This window comes from Gopherus flavomarginatus, chromosome 14 (assembly GCF_025201925.1).
Source record: "Gopherus flavomarginatus isolate rGopFla2 chromosome 14, rGopFla2.mat.asm, whole genome shotgun sequence".
NCBI classification, from domain to species: domain Eukaryota; kingdom Metazoa; phylum Chordata; order Testudines; family Testudinidae; genus Gopherus; species Gopherus flavomarginatus.
In genome coordinates, this window is record NC_066630.1 from 27,001,138 (window position 1) to 27,021,844 (window position 20,707).

The 20,707-nt window shown below is 39.7% G+C and overlaps 1 protein-coding gene and 1 long non-coding RNA gene across 2 annotated transcripts in view; one reads left to right on the forward strand and one right to left on the reverse strand.

Moving 5' to 3' along the window:
* The window catches only part of LOC127034373 (uncharacterized), a 123,790-nt gene extending 111,879 nt beyond the window's left edge, over positions 1-11,911 (forward strand). Inside the window, exons 4-6 of the long non-coding RNA XR_007769369.1 lie at positions 546-692; positions 10,022-10,418; positions 11,095-11,911. This is a non-coding gene — a long non-coding RNA (uncharacterized LOC127034373). The remainder of the gene's footprint in view (positions 1-545; positions 693-10,021; positions 10,419-11,094) is intronic.
* A 2,108-nt stretch (positions 11,912-14,019) lies between these two features.
* Positions 14,020-20,707, reverse strand: part of LOC127034360 (plasmanylethanolamine desaturase-like) — a 70,178-nt gene continuing 63,490 nt past the window's right edge. Inside the window, exons 5-6 of the mRNA XM_050923125.1 lie at positions 15,732-15,944; positions 14,020-14,622 (exon numbers count right to left, since the gene is read on the reverse strand). Coding sequence (XP_050779082.1) covers positions 14,501-14,622; positions 15,732-15,944 — 335 coding nt within the window. The 3' untranslated portion in view covers positions 14,020-14,500. The remainder of the gene's footprint in view (positions 14,623-15,731; positions 15,945-20,707) is intronic.

Genomic DNA, 20,707 nt, shown 5'->3' on the forward strand with positions numbered 1-20,707 from the left:
AGCCATTTGCAGTTAATCTCTTTGCACTGGCAGGCCCAATTACTTCTGACAGCACACTAGGGGGCTCCCCCCTCGCCCCCTCCCCGCCTGCACGATAAAAAATGGCTGACACAAGCTGGAAGGCCATGGATAGTGGTGTTATGGACTGGCTGGACAACAAAAGAGCTAAGACCTTGAGGGTCTCCAATGATAGGGAGTCATTTCAGGTATGGAGAAAGAAAATAAGATACTTATTTCCCTTAAATGTCCAGGCAGTTTGTGGTACAAATTTGTAACAAAAAAAAGGTTAATGGAGATCTCTCTCTAAATAAGAGCCATGTGAAAATGGCAGCAGTTCAACAACAATATTCTTATTCTCCTAGACACCTAGGAAAGCTACTGTGGATTTCTTACCTCTATGAAATAAGATAAAAGATTTAACTTCTCCAGTGAGTCAGATAATTTTGCAATGGGTCAACTCTTCCCCCTACATGTACATAGACCACTGACATAATTGTAGAAAACTAACTTGTTAAGGGTTGTGCAATTTCTCTCTTGTCATTCAGCTGAAAAGGATTCGAAGATCACTTGAGACTATGAAGAGCATGAATGATAATCTGATGAAGCAGGAAGAAAGAAAAGTGAAAAGATGGCTAGCAAAACAAGCTGAATTATCACCATCAGCATCATCGTCATATAAGAACTTATACAAGGTAATGAACAGCTTTTCCAAGGGACACCATGCAATACATAAAAACAATATAATAAAACAAGACTTGTGGTTTCTATACGAGGAGCTCTGCATGCTGCAGATGTAAGCAGATCATGCTGGTCAGGCAAGCCAGGGGATGAGAGGGGAGTTCATGGCTGGGGATAGCGGGACAAGTTAAGTCTTGCTCCACCCTCCAAAAATTCTATCCCACCATGACAACTTGAGTAGCCACCAATAATCCTTTGGGCCAGACCCTCGGTCGCTGTAAATTGTCATAGCTCCATTGACGTAATTGGTTTCAATAACCCTGTGACAATTGGCACCTGTGAGCATCTGCCCCCAGGGCCGGTGCAAGGATGTTTCGCTCCCTAGGTGAAACTTCCACCTTGCGTCCCCCCCACGGCAGCTCCCCCCTCTGCCCTGAGGCACCCCCTCCACTCCAGCTCACCCCTGCTCCAAGCACAAGGACCCCGAGCACGCCGTGGCTGCTTCACTTCTCCCGCCTCCCAGGCTTGCGGCACCAATCAGTTCCCCTGCATGCCACCCCCCCCTCCTTATTTGCTGCAGGCGTCTCTCCCCGCGCTCCCCTGCCCCAGCTCCCTCCACCTAAATGCCGGTGGCGACCGGGGCGGCCGAAGATCTGCCCACCGCAGTCACTGCCAAAGAAAATGGCGCCCCCCAAATCCCAGCACCCAAGGTGACCGACTAGGTCGCCTAAATGGTTGCACCGGCCCTATCTGCCCCTCCTCCTATGACCACACTTGAGGATTTCACCAATTTCCAAATACATGGAAATTACATGAGCATGCCTCTAAATTCATGGATTCTAAAACACTGCAAAAACAACCATGTTTGGAGAAAGCAAACACTAGTGAATTTTGGCTTCCCATAAACTTGGCTTGGACATGAATTTCTGGCAGTTGTCTGTAGTTTTGGCATTACACTGCAACAGAGGAATGTTTCTCAAGTTTTACTGTATTAACACTACCACTTGGCAGAAAAAGAAAGACCCGGACCCAGAAGATATATGCAAATGTTAAAAAGAAAAACAAAACACACCCCTTGTACTGGTGGGTGTTGCTCATTTATCAGTGACTGAGGGTGCAACTGGGGCTGCACTGGGTCACGAAGGTTTATAAGGTATTTTGTTGTTTTATGGAGGGGGTCTGGGGGAGTTATTTGTGTGTGTGTGTGTCTACAGTTTATTGGCTGTACTTTGGTAGCATTTGTGGATTTTAATGAGAGTAAGGCACCTGAAGGATAAGACGGGTGCATGAAAATTGGATCTAAATTAACACCCCCCTCAGACATTTAGAGACTTGCATGAGAAGAAAGGGTGGAGAAGAAGATTTTAAAAAGCAAAACCTATCATTATCCTAGCTTCATCATCAATCAATAGTGGGGGTATGGAAGGTTATTAAAATACACCAATTAAAATAAATTGACACTTCCTTCTCTTCCATCCCCTAACATTCCACTTCCAACTATAAATGGGTCCATCCTTCTTGGGAAAGAGTTAAAGAAACAGCTAAATTTTCCCCTTTTTGGCCACTTCATTCCAATTTGTGGGTTGGATTTCATCTGGCTCTAGAGTTTCTCACACTTCAGATCCTAGTGTCCTTAAGTAGTAGCTCGGCATCCCTTGGGAACTATTTCTGGCATCTGTCTCCTATACTCTCTTGTGAACACAGAGGCAAAGAACTTTATTGTTGTTTTTGTTAAGCAATATGTCTACCCACTTTCTGTTAATGAAAGGAAGAACATGCCAATATGTTACATAGCTTTTAAGGGCCTATTTATTCTGCTATTCAATTTAAAATGCATACTAATAGGGATTATAAATCTGTTACACTTATGTTTATCTGAGTTGATATTGGCAAGTTTAAGCACAGTCACTGTACCAGATTGTACATATTATAGATACACACTGTATAAATTATATGACCATCTAAATCAGCCCCATTTGCTAGCTGTGTCTACCTGGGATGAGTTTTCATTGAGAATAAAATAAGTAGCCTAATCAGGAGCAGACTACTTCAGCCCTGAAAAATTACACCACCAAGTATTGCATAAACCTACTGCGGGACTGTCCAACCTTTGCCCCACACAAGGCTGCACTCATCATTATAAACATACTGCTAGATAACACTACCTTAAATTGGAGTTCAGGTTGAGTACATATCAGCAAGGTAAGAGTAAAAGCTATAGGGATGTTGTAATTATCTAACACACCAAGCATAAAAAAACCCAGGTAAGGTTAAACTTAAAACAAAAATCCAAATATCTTACAGAGCGGAAATGTACAGTGTAGGCACCCAACCAACCTTATTTCTGCCCTGTAGTGACACCATGCAATAACCATACAGATATGATTAGTACATAATAGGATCAGTGTAGGCGATGAGGCAGCTTTTCTTCTTTTGCTACTGATCATCCAAAAAGAAGGCATCTTTGCTGGTCACCAGCCATTGGCGTCACTCCCACTGAGAACAATAGGAGATGGTAGACATTTTAAGAGAGGAATTCCTCATGGAAATCCATGTAGAAGAAAATTATTTGTCAGCCTCTGCAGAAAAAAAATCTTTCAATTATTAAGAATTATGGCAAAATCTTTAACCCCCCGCCCCAAAACCTTAAAATGTTGCCTGTGCACAAGATCTTAGTGAGTTTTATCTGTATGGGAGTTTTGAAGGTTCTACATTAGACTACTATTAAGACCATTAGAAACAAAAAATGATCTGATACACAGTGCTAAATTTCTTAAAGGAATCATTTTACATTAATTTTAAATTATTAACTAAATTCACTCTATGCTCAAGAGTAAGTGATGTAATTTGTGGTAGGAAACACTGTAATCTTCACACACAAAAAGAATGGTTGAGAATCCCTGCTTTCAATGCAGAATTCAACCCACCCTTAACTAAGGACTAGCTCTTCTGTAACATAATTTTTAAAAGTAGATTACACCCCTCTAAAATTTGCTTCTGTTTGAGATTCCTCCTTGATAGGTAAATGTGAACTATTTTTTGTTTGAGTTCACCAGCAATTAAAACATGGTTATCACTCAGATTCCACTGTTATGAAGATACATATAGAGAAGATAACATATATTGCATCCCTGCTTTTTTCCTGAACCTACAGCTACAGAGGGGCCAATAATTTGGCCAGTCATTTAGCATCTCTGATCTACACCAGTGTGCTGGATAGAATTCAAAAACTGTTCCCAATTTACTTTTTAATTCCTTTGAACGGCAGTGTCCAAAGTGCACTGTGTTGGGTTTGTAACTCCATGCGCTGCTGAAACACAACCACCTTTTAAAAAAAAAAAGAAAAAAAACTACTTGCACCAGCAATTAATATGAATAATAAATATTTATTTTACAAGATACCATCCAGTGAAGTGAACCAAGAGGCAAACCAAGAAGTGCAACAAGTCTCTGAGAGAGGCTCCGCTGAAACTCCCTGGAGCCAGTTTGGTGACCATTTGCCCAACTTTGTCAGCTTTCTGCGCCTACCAACAAAAAGACCAGGTTGTGGTAGGGAAGATAACATTCATGCATTTATGAGGCTTGATTTACTTTCCAGGTTTTAAGCAGCATAATCAGTTTTTCTTATTGCAATAATTAGAGTTTCTCCGACTCCGCTAAGAACAGAACTCCCTCTCTACTTTATTGATGTAGCCGTGTAATTGATTCTTTTCAAAATGCTTCCCTGAACAGTAAAATATTAGTTTTTCTTCTTCCTGTCATTTAAGTATAATTAAGAGAAAATGTCAATGAAATAGAGCTGGTGACAGGATGATTTCCTGCTGATAGGCAAATGGCAAAGTGAGGAGGCATTTAGTGGAAATTATATTTTATATATACATATTCTTTGACTTAAATTACTATTATAGCTACTGATCATCACCCAGACCATAATAGACAGGTGCAGCAAAGTCAAAGCTGTAAGTCCTCATCAAAGAGAAAAACAACATTTTCATTGTCTTTGAAAATAAGCTTCCTTGACACACTAGCCAATGAGAAATCTTTCCCCCTAAACGTAGTGCTTTACTATTACGAATAAATAGGCTAATGGGTTTAAATCACAGTAGTTAAGAGTAGTTAAAGAAGATTTACAAGCAAGCCGCACCCTCTTCATCTGACCTTCTTTTGTGCACTTGTAACTTCGTTCATGCTTATATCTGCACATACGCTTTTCAAGCAGTAACACCAGTGAGTGCAGTAGAAATATTTAACACCTTCCTGCTGGGTTTGTATATGCAGGTTTTCACACTTGCATTTTTCAGCTGCCTGTGGGTGATTGCACCCACAATATAGGTCATTTCTGAAAACTGGCCCAGAGTGTCCAGCCTATTACTAGGGAACTGAGTTATCTTCTATGGACTTTTTATTGGGCAATATTATTTTATGTTTTCATCAACGACCCAGGAGGTGATGCATAGTCACCATCATAGTCAAGCTGGCCGAGGATGTCTAAATCTGAGGGATAGCCACGTCATAGGAAGAGCATACCAAACAACAACGGGGCCTGTTAAGACAGGAACTATATGCTGTAAGCAACAGGCTGAAACTCTATTGAAAATACACATTACCGCTTTAAGGATTGGAACTAAACAGAACTTCTCCAGGGGTGGGAGGGCTGATAAAGGCAACAAACATCTAATGATTGATGGTAGGTGGCAAATTGAGAGCTTACAGCATAATATCAAGGGGGGGGTGTGAGTCCGTGCAGATATTGGATGAATATATAGTGGGACTGAGTAGTGTACAGTAGGGTGATAATAGTGCTTCTCAGTGCTCCAGCATCTAGACCCTGTATTTGGTTCAGATAGTTAGAGTTTAGGAAGGGTGTTTAAAATATTAGGGAAAATACAAAGGGCAACAAAAGTAATAGAAGAACTATAGAATAAGAGATATGAGGAGAGACTGCAGGAACTAAACTTACATGGTCTCAAAAAGAGAAGACTCAGGAGAGCATGATCATAGTCTATAAATACCTCCAAGATAGTAATATAAATGAAGGAAGGGAATTCTTCAGTCTCAGAAGATAACAGGACAAGGAGCAATGGCCTGAAGCTAAGGAAGGAAAAATGTAAGACAGATTATAGTGAAGAGTTCTTAACTCCAACCTCAGCCTCAGTGGATGAATTCACTGTAGTAGGGAGCAATTCTTCTCTATCGACAGAAATGCACCTTCCCCCACACTTCACTCAATCTGTCCAGGGAGGGAATAATCACTGCAAAATCCTCTCCGACTTTACCCGTTGCCAGGAGTGAACAGCCCCACCGTGTCAGGTGTGACATGTTGACTAATTTTTCTCCAGATGTGCAATCAAATATCTGATTTTTAATAAGAACTACATGAAGAATGAAGACATTGTACACAGTAGGATTGCCATACGGAAATGTGTTAACACAGCATCACGAATTCTAGCAGAGAGGTAGCACTGTCTCCAAATAGAGGTACACCCTGTTCTCCCCCGCCCCCACACACACTTAGATTTCTCTCCTCCTTCTAACAGTATTATTTCAAAGGATATTTTTGCACCTTCTGCAAACAGTGAATAAGATCCAACCCACATACTTACCCAGTGCACTCAGTGGTTTCCCTTCCATACATCTGCTTGATTCAACAGGGAATGAAAACTAAGGGGAGCTGCTCCAAATGAAACTCCTGTTGCATGAGCTCTCATTTGCTGTCTATTTCAGGGATAGGAACTCATTTGCTATCTAATCATTTGCTATCTAATCCAGAGATAGGAACAATGAGAATACGTCCCACCGCCTTACATTAGTTATAATTTTACAAGGGAAAGTTCTTTGACATACAACCAGCCCTTTGTCCTGGGAGAAGCCTAGATGAGAAGGATTCTTTTTATGTGCACTACAGATCAAATATCACATTTCAGGTACTTGTGCCATCTTCTTGTCTTTCATCCTCTCTGACATTTGCAATGGAGGTAGCCTGCAAGTCCTGTGCATTTAAGAGGAAATATCTACAGACTTAGAAAGGCACCTGTGTCCATCAGAGACAGAATGAGACCTGCAGGATTGATGAGAGATGACTGCAGAGACCATGATGGTGACCTGAAATGGTGTGGCTGTCTACTGAAGATGGGGTTGGAGGCAGATTAACACATCAATCCAGAGAGGTGGAGCTGAGATACAGAAAACCACAATGAGGCAGTGGATCACTATTGATATTCTGCAAAGATTTCAGATCACTAAGAGTAAAGCAAATGTAAGTTAAACCCTCAGAACCCCAAAGAAGCCCCCAGGTTTCAAAGTTGTGGGATGGTAGACAAACTCACTCAGCTCCTCTCTCTCTCTTTGCCATCAGAAAAGCACCCTCCCTTTTTCTAATGAGGCCCTTCTAGCTTGCCAGAGTCTATACAGATACTTTAAAAGCCCATCATCATATTCCCCGCTTGCCTCACCTCAGTCACCGGCCCAAACTCTTCATTCTGCTCAGGCTGCAAGGTGCTGTTCCTTTTCAGTTATCCTGCTGACACTATTGGTAGGAGGAAGATGGGATTTTAAGTAGACAAACTGGAATTTGATCTGGACATTGGGGGTAATACCAATGTGAAAAAATGGCCTGGAATCTTTATTGACAAATGGTTTCCATTTCATCCAAAACATACCTGCAGGATCATGGTGCCGGCTAGCCTCAACTAACACACGGCTCAGTGTCGGTTCAGAGATCAAGCTGCCACCTAAGAGATCATCATTGTTTCAAACTGTACCAAGGTCTTCCAGGTGTGCACTACCCAGGCCTGATCCTGTTCACATCGAGGACTGGCTAGATTATAGCTGAAAGTGGTTTTGTTGCAGTCTGTCATTTGCACTGCTCTAGATTTGCACTTTGTCTGAAGTCTGATTTCTTGCTTTATGTTTGCAACTTTGGTACAACATACTCCACTTTGAGGCCTCAACCAAAAAAAATCATTGGAATTGTTAAGCTATTATTTTTTTAAATACCAGCCAAACTGGTTAAGTTATAATAGTCTAAAATTAAAAAATATGGCCAGACATTTCATATTTGGGTGCTCAGCACCTCTGAAAATCAGTCCTTTTATTGAGGTGCCTGCACATGTATTCAGGTGTCCAAGTTTATAGGCAGCCACTTTTGAAATTATCAACCTATTTGTTTTAGACTCACTGTCTTGTAAAACTTAAACAGCTAAACATTCCATTTAGTAAGCAATTAATCTACAGAATGATCCAATTCAGTTTCTTTTAAAAAAAGATCCTAAACCATTGAGATGATGCAGTAAAAAAAAGATTTATACAATATATTTTGTCTACCAGTTTTAAAAGGTGTTTCTATGGTTAGTATGTCCCCTCAATAAATTATTGCATGATAGAGCTGAACCACTGTAAGACAGCAGTGAGTTATTTTTTTAATGTTCTCTAATCACATATTTACCAAACAGAGCACCATTGTCCCAGATGGGCCTCCTGGCTAATATATTAATAAGATATGGCTCAAATCTGGAGCTAACATGTATTTGATTGAGAGGCCAGACATCTTTGTTTTAAAAAAATGTGTATACACAAACAAAACACTGTATTTGTGTGTTGCCTATAGACTGGAATGTCTTCTAGACAAATAAGATTAATTTTTAAAAACTTCCTATGTTCAGTATTTAACCTGAAAGACATGCAGCCATTCTGGTCCCTTAGGAAAACAACATACATTTTTCATAACTTTAAAATAGTGTTGTCTAATGAAATACTAGGAAATAGGACAACATTAAAAAAGTATACAGTTCCAGTCTGAGACAGGTTTCAACTAAGTCTGGCATTTGCACTGCAAAGGCTCTTGCGAATTAGGTAACTGCTCATTTAACTCCCTATTTGCATACAGAATGTTCACAGCTGGTAGGAAAAGATGGCCCCAATGTTTTTCCCAAAGCTAACGTCTATGCTCCCCTTAACTTTATGAACCATGGGCTTTATCCTGAAGACCTCCCTCAGGCAAAGAGTTCCACTAATGTCAATGGGACTACTTGTGTGACTAAAGTCTTCTTGCATAAATAACTTTTACAAGATGAGCTCCTGTGAGAGTTCAGATGGCAACATTACCCTTAGCACTGACTTTGCTTCCGTAGCTTTCATTGTTTTCCTACCACAAAGGATATTTTAGAAGGCAGAGCTTTGTATTTAATGTCCTCTGTATGAATCAGAGAAAAATCTCCCTCATGTTCAATTTCATATAATATTATACTTTAGAAAAACAAACTGTTCTTATTTACAAACTAACAGGTAATAGTGGTTACCACTAAAACCTCAGCATTTGCTATCGGATACCATAGCTTGTCAAACTTAGAACAGTAAATAAACAGTGAGAATTCTGATATTTTTAACAGCAACCAATATACACAGTTCTCTTTGAATTAGCAACAACAAAAAGCAGGATTTTTTTTTAATGGAAAACATTTACTTGATATTAGAGTTTTTTGGAGGTTTCATCTTTAAGCAGCTCCATTCCCAAGTAGTACAGATCCAGAAGACCAGGTCCAAAACTGAAGCAAAACTAGATTCTCGATGGGCTTGTTTACACTTACCATAACTTCGACGTACGGCGATCGATGCATTGGTGATTGATTTAGTGGGCCTAGTGAAGACCCACTAAATTGACCACTGATCACTCTCCCATCTACTCCACTGTACTTCACTTGAACAAGAAGCGCAAGGGGAGTTGATGGGAGAATGTTTCCAGTCGACACAGCATAACGTGGACCCCACAGAAAGTAGATCTAAGTTATGTCGACTTCAGCTATGTTATTCATGTAGCTGAAGTTGCGCAACTTAGATCGATCTCCCCACCCCCCATAGTGTAGACAAGGCCTTAGTCAATTTCCTCCTGGAGATGGCATGCTTCAAATATCAGATTTGTATTTTATTTTCAAAATATTTTATAATAGTCAACAGGCATCTATTGCCAAGAAATCTGTACTTCTACAGCTCTACACAGCAATTAACATACAACAATTGTCTCAAAATGGACAATAGTTGTTGAGCAATAAAAGAGAAAGGATGGGTCAGTGGTTAGAGTACTAATCTAGGACTGGGGAGCCCTGGTTTCAATTCCTTGCTCCACAACACACTTTCTGTGTGACCTTGGGTGCATCATGTAGTCTTTCTATGCCTCAATTCCTCACCTGTAAAATGGACATAATCTTACTTCTCTACCTCACAAGGGTGTTGTAAGGATGAATACATCAAAGATTGTTAGGTGCTCAACTACTATGGTAATTGGGCCCATATAAGCACCTTGAGTAGAGAGGGAGAAAAGACGTTTAATATTTCTGATGTTTTTCAGACCAGAAACACTCCAAGGATTTCACACCCTTCAGTGGAACTGACTTGTCCATGCAGACGGTATTTGCTAGAACTTCCCATGGCTCAAGAGACAGCTTTTACAATCCTCACCCAGCTGACAATGTCTCCAGGAAGGATATCAGTGCAAGACAACTTTACGTGGATAACAACAGTTTCTCCACGCAAGAGGCAATATCCATGATTCCCTCCCTGCAAAAGCTATCGGTAACAGGAGAGAAGTTCTTTTTTTCTAAACTTCATCTGCACGAAACAGCCTCTGGATCCCCAGCATCTGAAAGAAGGCTGAAGGGCATGCTTGGAAGAGCTCGGGAAGAGGAAACATTCAAACAAACCGTGACTCTGCCACAGATCAGACCTGAAGAATTTTTGAGCTGCAGGTTAGAAAATGTTTTGTGAAAATAGCAAAGAGAATTCCCCCACAGTTTACAGATATGTGAAAATAGGTATAATGGGTGTCATTAAGAAGTCACCCTCTCCCAACAACAGCTAGCATAGAATGCTGCACAAAATATTTATTTTCTGGAGCTTGCATAGGAAATACCTGCATGCAGCATTATGTGCTAGCTTTTAGCAAATGACCTTTTAATGGTGACTAGTAATGTGGGTTGGTTCAAAATGATGATGAATGATAATGAGAAATACTTACTTTTTTTTAAAGCCATTTGAAATATCAAATACCCTTACTGCTAGAGAGTGCAATCCAGGGAAATCTTTAAAACCAAGACAAAAAATAACTTGTAGACATACAGAGTAAACATCTTTACCCTGCAAATCTGTAGTTTGCAAATTATTTCATTTGACTATGTATATATAAAAATAAAAATACAGCTCAATATTTTGAAATACAAATACCTAAAATCAGGAACTTAATACATGACCTGATTTTCCAAGGTGCTGAGCACTCAAGCTCCCATTGACTTCAAACTGTTTTTATTTCGTTTTCTAAAAGGTAGATTTATGTGCCTATAGTTATACACCACATATGGAAATTTTGACCAATGTTTTTGAGATACTTGCAAGATACTTTTGCTCTCTCTTTTGTCTTTTATCCAGATACCTACGTTTGTCACAGAGCAATATTAACACCTTGCTACAGCTGTGTAAGGAATCAGGAGTTCATATAGACATTCACCCCCATATGAAGGAATCTGAAATCGACATCAATACCGTTCTCTCTTCAAACCTCAGTAGGGCAGTGTAGAGCTTAAATTCCCTGTCCTAAATTTTACTGTCATTAGATCAGTTTGTAATTTTCCGAAGTTATGACAACAGCACATTAAATTAATTCCCATCTGTTGCTATCCTTTAAAGCTTCTCATGTTTTGATTTTTAAAAAAAAAAAGAAGAGAAATCAACTTACAGAGATTTTCAAAATGTTATAGTTAGTTAAAAAAAAAGACCAATTGGACTCAAAAGATGTTATTTGAATAACCAAAATTAGATCCACTTATTGTAATATTGTATTTCACAGGCTCAGACTGGATTCCCCAATTGGTTGTTGTTAGATCTAACCCCCTTTTACTACACTCGAATCTCTGATCAGCACATTAATAATAAACAAAACTGTATTAGCAACATCTAGCCGTAAGAGGGAACCCTAAAGATAACTGTACCAACCCAGCCATTGGCGTTATGCTACATCGCACATTCACAAAGGCAGCGCAACATGCTTGTGCCCTGATCAGGAGCGGTGCTGAATAGCTTTAGCTCCCCTTTCTTTAACCCTCCAGATTTGGTCCTAATTATACAAGGAAACTAGTTTTTTCACAAAAAGTTTTTTTTTTTATTTTTACCTCCCTCTTCCTCATAAATATGAGTTATAGTTCCTGGTATACAGTATGTTCAGTCTGCTGCGTGCACACACACAAACCACCAAAAAGTTTAAATTGTTGTATGTGAAATGTTTGTTAACATAGTAGATAAATACCTAAAGGAAATAAAATCATCTTCAACAAACCACACTGTGTGTGTCATAAGGACTGTATTCATTCTGTTACCCTCCAACGGCCCATCCTGCAATGTGTCAAGTTCCTGCTTTGTCTCCTAAAGACTTTAATAGGAATCACGTATGTTCTGCATTTCCCAGGAGTAGGCCCCTATAGCTGTGTCAATCACAGTTCAGCGTTCCTAAATCCTAGTAACCCGTTTCCTGGTTTAGCCAGAGTGGCTGCTCTGCCCCTTTAAGTGCAGATAAAAACCCAACACTCCAGCAGGAGTGCCAGAATCTCTCCTGCCCCGCCTCTTCCCCCCAAAGCCCCGCTCCATCTACTCCTTGTCCTCTCTATCGCTACTGTTCCCCTTTCACTCCCCAACCCAGATCATAAGGGATTCACCTGTGGAGCCAGGACTGGGAGCAGCCCTGGCTGAGTAGGGGATGGCGCAGGTGACGACCCACTGCATCCCCCACCTGCAGTAACCAGACTGAGTGTCCAATCAGTAGATCTGACCAGACACAATCAGGCCCCCTTTTTGACCAGATTTTCCAGTCAAAAACTGGGCACCTGGCCACCTTAGTTTCTATATGAGATTGTTAGTCAATTAACACTTTTAACTGCATGTACTTAGACTGAGCCTGTCCACTTGTTCACAGTGGGTAAAAATTTCCAAGGTGCCAAAGTGACATAGGTGCCTAAGTCTCATTGATTTTCAATGGGACCTTAATTGCTTTTGATAATTGTACCTAGTATTCAGAACAAGTTCACAATTTATATGAGATCATTTTACTGGGAGAAAAATCTTGCAGGACAACAGGAATAAACAACAGGCACTTTTGTTTAGTCTGAGACTTGGCTGCGGTCATGATCATGGATGGCTGGTGCCTAAAATGAACAGCTGAATTATTACCACAAACCTGTATTGCTGATGATTAGCCTTTAAGGAGAGACAAAGTTCTTAACTGTTCAGCATTGTTAATCTAGCACCATACCATTTTGCAGATGAACACTATTCAAGGTTCTGCAAATGAAAAATCCCCTACTCTCTCCTCCTAATGATTTAACACACACAAGAGTGCCCCTTTCCAATCAGTAGATCTCTGCAAATCTGCGGATAGCTGCTTTATATCGGTGGTATCCGCAGATCATGCTTGCGGATCGCTGATCAGATGCGGAGGGGCTCTACCAACCAGGGTAGCTAGATTGACACTAAAATTTCAGCTCTTTCTGAATATAAATTATGCCCCATTCCCAAGATATTTTAAAAAAAACATTTTGGGGGGTTGGGACAGCAGGTGAAAGGTAGATTCCAAGTTTAAGAACCAGAGATTGGTTTTTATCTCATTTCTTCATCAAGGATCAGTCAGATACAACGCCATAGAAATCAACGGCATTATACCAGCATATAAAAATGTGAAACCAGAATCAGGACACATGGTAAATCTGCTTCCTAGCATTAAAAAAAACCAGCAACCACCCTACAATATGCCTCACTCTAGCAATTTGGTAAGGGATTTTCAATTGATAAGTATATTACAAAAGGCTTTAAGATACACATATTTCTTTCACTGAAATCTTCATTTAACGAAAATTAATGTCTTGAAAGGCATATAAAGAATTTAAAACCACAGTTACGGACTCTATTATTTGTATGTTGCTTGTCTACTCAAATCATAAGATCATTGAGGTAGGTACTATGTCCTTGTGCTGATCCTACAAAACGGAAACCACTAATTTGGATTAGAGCCTCTGAAATATAAATATTTAACAACAACAAACAACAGTGGTTAAGACTTCCTAGCATTAAACAGTGTAAAAGGTATCATTTTCAAACCTGAGCTTCTTTTTTTCTATTGGTGCAATTTTGTACCTACAGTAGATTGCCTCCACATTTTATACCTGTAGGAAAATAGATGAAGGAATGGATTAAAGGGGAAAACTGAGTGATCAAATCATTGCGGGTTGCAAAACTATGACAACAAAAATGGAATCTCAGTTTAAAAATCATGACCAAAACACAGAAGTTTAAAATGTGGCTGTTTAAAAATAAAGATCTAGTCAAATTAATCCTTAGCCCTATCCCGAAACATTGTATCATGCAAATTAAACAATACAAACGCTTCAGTAAACAATGGCACAAAGACAATTTATGTATCTTACTTACACTGAAGCCAAATATCTTATTTTTTTCTGGGTACATTTATGAAGTCTGATGCATTGTGAGTATCCACCCAAGTACAGTAACAGGATACACACATCCTAATAAATACAACATCAGGCATAATAGTCTCTTAAAACCAATCAAGATTAGCAATTACATTCAATGATTGTATGTTCCAAATATCATTGTGTTTCAACTCTTAAAGATATCCAAGCTGGCAAATCATCAAATTCTTCTGTGACATTGCAAACAGTGCTCTGCAGAATTTCAAAGTTTTCATAATACATTGTGCTAAAATCCATTGTGCTAAAGAGATGCTTGTTTCCTGTAGATGACACATTAGTTTTTTTTTTTTAAGAGTGCGTTATTGCATCTTCCATGCCCACTGTAAATCATCAGTTTGAGGTTTCTGACCTGTTAATGCTTCTATAATATTTTCCATTTTCCTCCAAAATCCTATTCTGTCCAAGGGGTAATTTAGCCAGCCTGGAAGGGAAAAAGTGTTGATAGTTAAAAATATTTTCTCAATCATGTCTCTTTTTTGTCTTTCCCCTTGCTAAAATATTATAACTTGCTAGTTACTGTTCTTCTTAAGCATAACCTAAAGCTATTGCCAACCCATACATTAATGTACATGTCAAAGGGCTGTTTCAAAGTAATGTTAATACTCTGTGCCCCCATTCTCTGTCTTCCAACCCCGCCATGCATTCTTACATTTCTAGTGTATCACATCCTTGAGAAGACAAGCTTTTACTAGCTTGGGAATCATTCTCCTGAACTTCATTCACTATCTTTTATGCACCACTAGATCGCTGTACTTTGAGATCTGTATTCTGTTCAGTACCACCATCTCAATACTCCTTCTGTGGGCATTATAGACACTTTCCACTTAAATTACCCTATTTAAGATCTATTTTTAAATTATGGACTATCAAAACAAATTTTCAAAGGCATCATCAATAACAGAATAAATAAAAAAAACTTAGTAGATGATTATGGATTCATTTGAAACAGTCTCAAAGAATCATCAACACAGAGTCGGTACAAACTAGCTTCACTAAATCATAAGTAGCTTCTTTCCTTGAAGCCACGAGCAATCTAAAAATATATGATTTCCTTTTATAGAATTTCAAGTCAATTTAAAATTACAGCGAACAATTTACAGAGAATGAGATTTAATATAAGCACAGGTATGTTAAAAACTTTTTTTACATTACTGTAATATTTGATTGTCAATGATGTGTGTTACATTCAGTTATGCAAATATGTTACTATCTGTGGTACACACATCATACAATATATGAAGAGTTGAATGCTATTACTTAAAACTGTTCCTGTAATATGACAGTCCTGTATTACACTGAAACAGCTCTCTCCTCTATGAGTAGAGTTTCTAACAGTCTAACTTAGTATGAAAGATGAAGAATTCTCAGCATCGCACTCTATTATTTAAAACTCCAGTTTTAAAATGAAAACATCCAGTTTGCAATAATCCATTCTAATAGCAATACATTTTTTCAACATTCCAAATTCTTCCCCTCTCACCCCATGTCACAACATCAGACATGTCCTGGTTCTCAGAGTTTTTATTTTACCTGCAGTGATGCAAAAATAGGTTTCATGGGGTGCTACGTGATGGATTCTGTGGTGGTTCCTCAGTAAAATGATGTGCAGATCTTGCAAAACGGTGACCCACAGAGGCAGCCCAAAGTAGGAATGGGACCACTTACGAATCTGATTAGTCATTGTGACAAAAATAGCTAGTGCAAACACAAAGCACTCCCAAGCATATGTCTCATGTATATATTCTGCACGGGGAAAAAACCGTTTGATTAGTAAGCAGTTTGTAAGACTATGCAAACACATTCAATTTTAAAAGCAAATTGTGCATGAGAAAGCTAAGATTATGTCGTTCAGTAATACAGAGATATAGTTATAGGCAAGAGAACAGTTCAGACTTCGATAGCTACCCTTATACAATAGCTTTGCTGACTAAACAATGCTTATGACATAAACCATGAGCTGTTTTTTCCTGAATAGGTCCAAACCAGAGGTGGACAACCCTCAGGCTTACAGAGACAGCCAACCTATGCTATTTTCATTTCGAGGGTCCTAAGACATTAATGAAAAGCAGACATAACCACACAGACACCATAGCAGTGAGTCCATGACACCACATATTAACTTAGACACGCCGCATAGGAAAACATGTGCTTTAAAATAAATAAATAAATTTTAAAAAAGGTCTACAGTCAAAACAGCTGGGAGGAAAAAACGTTGAATGCTGGCATGGAAATAGGTCTCACAGAGAAGTGCTGAGTCCTGCAGCGGAAAATGATTTCAATCCTGCCTTACTCACAATTCACCAAAACTCTCACTGCACATGTAGTTGATTTTACATAGAGTTTGTGCTAAACTCCTAAAAATCCAGCAGCTAGGGCTGCATTAGGTCCCGCTGCATTGAAACCGGTGCACCTCCCCCCCTTCCCTTTTTGGCAAAGTGATAGGGGAGCTAAGCATGTAGGAACTGTGCATTGTAGGACTATGGTGCTGTGCGGTTCCTCCTTTCCCCACTATTTCCTCAGGGGATCGGATAAGTTTCCCATATAAACGACTTCAGCCATTCCTCTTCGTAAAGCAGCCTCCGTGAAATGGCTTAGCAGCTGCTGAACAGCATATGGGTATTGCTCCCCTTTGCCTCCCTTATGTTCTGGATAATAAGGTGATACCACCTACCTCTTATCCAGTACTGAGGGCTGGATATTAGACAAAGGAAATGTACTGCGTGTGCATAGCAAATTTAGTCATACACTCAATTTCTTAGTCCCTTGAACTAACAGGAGCGATTTCCCAATGGTTTCGGTAAAAGGAATCTACATCCTGCCCCATTCCCCGCCAAAGCCCACTTCATCAAGGGAACATGCACAAGGGTAGGAGATAGGAAAGCCTAACTTCGTTCCCACATTGCCATTCTTTGCTCTTCACAAACTTCATTCATTCGTTACCCTTTTATTGTGCTTACTTCACATGCCACAGCTCAGCACAACAAGGCAACATTTACCGTTCTGCGATAACCTACACGTAACAATTTTTCTGTATATTTAGAACAGAAAGGAACTGTGGAATCCCTGATCCCACTGTGGAAACTGTTGACGCTAATCGGTGACTATTGGATGTATGCCCACAAATATATAATGTGCGTGCATGCACATGAACACACACACACAGCGCTCTGGCCTTGATGTCAGGTCAGCCTAGATTACTTCTTGAGGAGAAGTAAGATGGAGACACCCAGCCATTTGCTTGTGTACATAAATGCCCTGGGCATATACTCCATTTTATGGCCCTGTTTTGTTGTTTTTATTCACAGTGGCTACACACTGTTACCATATTGTATAATAATAACTCAAGCAGTTTGTGTTGCACCCTGAGGTCTTAATAGAGGACTGCTACTTACTATCCTCTAGCAGCCAACTCGGGAGATAGTGAGATCCACATTCTTTCTTTGTGTGTTTGTTTTTGGACATTGATGGTGGGAAAAGTCCCATGAAAGTGAAAGATTAGCTAGGAGCAAAAAGTTTGATAGCCAAGCTTTGTCAATTACACTAATGAGTCCACACAAATAATTTAATCTCTTTTCTGTAATACGTAACAATTTCTTGAGCATTTGTTTGGATCAGAGAGAGCAAAAAGGCTTCCTAGTCAGTGCAGCACAGGCAAGCAATTCTACTCATGGCTCTTAAATCTGTATTTATTACAGAAGAGATCGTATTCACAAACCCTCAAGACACACACAAACAATTATAAAGACACTTATTTTAAGATATGACTATTAGACAGGAATATTGTGATTAAAAGTGATACTGCATAATTAGCCTCACATTTATTAGTTAAGACTTAAGCCTTTTGAAAAAAGGTTTGAACTCTTGCGTGAACAATCTCTCTCTGCCATTGCAATAATTTATCAGTTGTTCCTTCATATCACCACCAGATGGGGCTCAATTATAGCTGAATTAGTTTATCATTATATAATTTTATGTTATATTATATATGCACCCAATTTATATTATCCACATTAATAATTTTAAAATATATTATAGTTTCATACTCTCTCCTTTAACAAAAATACATATTTTAATTACCAACATAACTAGTATTATACCTACAATACTCGCAAAAACTATTTGCTACATTGCATACCCTGTTTAGATTAAGTTTGTATTAATAAGAAGAGCAAGTATGTTCAAGAATTACAGTGCTAGTTTTGTAGCAGGCTTCTGCCTTGCTGGGATCTATAACATATGGAGACTCTCACTGCCTGTTGTGAAATCACTGTGAGTACTTTAAAGCTTGCTCTCATACCAGTGCCTTGTCTAGTTCCGGGTTAAATGGTGGCAGCATGATGAGATGCAATTATATTAATTGTAGGTGGAAATCAATTACAATCAATCCAGAATTGCTTTTGCTTTATAAAACGTAGTTTTACCAAAAAAAGAAAAGAAAAGAAAAAACCTTGTGTCATACAGCTTCGAAATTCAGTATGGGAGATGTCCTATTCTTATTACCTACTTTCTCGCTTTCTGCAGGCTTTCCTTTACTATGTGGTTGTTGCTGTTATTTTAACTTTCCCCTTCGCAGTTGACATGAGCAATAATTCCCATAGATAACTGAGCTTCCATTTTAGATACTCAAATGTTTCAGGACTGACTTGAAGGGGGAGAGAGCAAGAGCAAGGGCATTCACCCATTTTCTCAGCCTAGGCAAGCCATGCTGGGCACTCTGGTCCATGTCAATCAGCAGCACTCTGTAAGTAGGATCAGTAGCAGCAGGGACCTCAAATGTCTGTTTGATAAAGAGGTGGCACCATGGCAGCCAAAAGCAAGTGATAAAAATCACAAAATGGTAGAAAACACTGCATATCCTCCAGATGCTTCACTAGAGTGGTGGGAGGGGCAAGTTAAAATTAAGCTGCATGCCTGTAAATCCATTCCCTTATTAGTAATTTAGAGCCATATTCAATATTTTAAAAATGAACTTCCATTACTTCAGCTTTGAAGACTCCAGGAGGCTTATCAAGCCCAGCTCCTGTGGAGGCTAATCCTGATTCTGCAGCAAAAAGCAACACTCCTCCCTCACAGAGCATCTGTGACTCAGGGGTTTGGCAGCACCCACTTGATTCACATGGGGCCTTCCACTGCAGCTCCACATCAATATTTCCCAACAGATGTGGTCACAAGGGCATTTTCTCAAACAAGGAGTGAGCTAGCAATTGATTAGCCCTCAAGATAAGCTGGCTTTTAAATAAAACCTGAACACAGGAAGAGGTATCTCTTTATATAACAATAGCAACACATCGTGGTGTCAGTCAGCCAAACACTGATAAAAGGGGAGGGGGTGCCTAAAGATGGGATTCTAAATCCTTCTTTACAGTTGTAAACAAAATAGCCTGAACCTTTGTGAGCCCAGGTCATTTATTTAGGAGCCTAACCTTCGGCACCCATTTTTTAAAATCTCAGTCTGCATCTGCAAAACTTCCAAATAGGGAATATAGGACTGTTTCCATGGCATTTTGATCATGGTGTCATTCCAACATATTATTAGTATACAAAAAAGAACTTAAGCACACTGCAACCAGAAAGTTAAGATGACACAGTCTCTTGGAGACAACGATGAGCTTTCAGGGCCCTTTTCTGACAGCATGTCCCGATTTCTGTCTTTTGCCTAGCATTGCTACAGCCCTTCGGTATTTTAGATCTTCACTTCCACTCCATGTTGCATGTGCTTTTTTTGGCCAGAGAGGAGGTCAGCTACCTTCTCTAGCCAGCTCCTTGTACACATGCTGCCTCCATCCATGCTCTGTGTATTTGACTGCAGGGTCACAGCTGGGAGGAGCATGGGCAGCGAGAGCGGAGTGGCCAGAGGCCACCAGGGAGAGGAGTCAGACAGTGAAGCCGGACATCTAGTGGCATTAGTACTATCAGTTCCCACCCCTTCTTAGGGCACATGTCGTCTTTGGGTGATGGTCAGGAGAGGAGCAGAAAGGCTAGCAGGTGTGAAGGGAAAACAAGGGAAAGAGGTAGAGAGGAGGGAACTCACAATTTCGAAGAAAAAGGTGGGGGGGGGGAAGAAAGACAGAAAAAGAGATACCTCCTGCTCTCTGACTCCAAACATGTTCCCAAGTAGCCAACCTGGCTACTCGTTCCACACAAAGGGAGAAGAAAGGACAGAGGGGGCCCATTGCAGGACTGTGAGAGTAAGTAGAGTGTTACCATAGGACATGGGGTAGGTTGGTCATAGGTTCAGAACGATTGGGTGAGCTTGGTGTAAAAGCTTTAAGTGCTTATCCTACCAAGCCCAATCTCCAAACCTTTTGAGCTTCTCAGCTTTTTTGATAAATCATTTTGCACGTTCTTATGTGTGTTTTTGTAAAACTGAGCAGCTCATGTTTTTGTTTCTCCTGCTAGTCCTAGCGGCAGGGCAAGAACTATTTAAAAAGGAAAAATTGGAGGGTTTTGGTTATTTGTTTTTAAATGGACCCAAAGCAATACTAGTTTTAACTGTAGAATTGAAG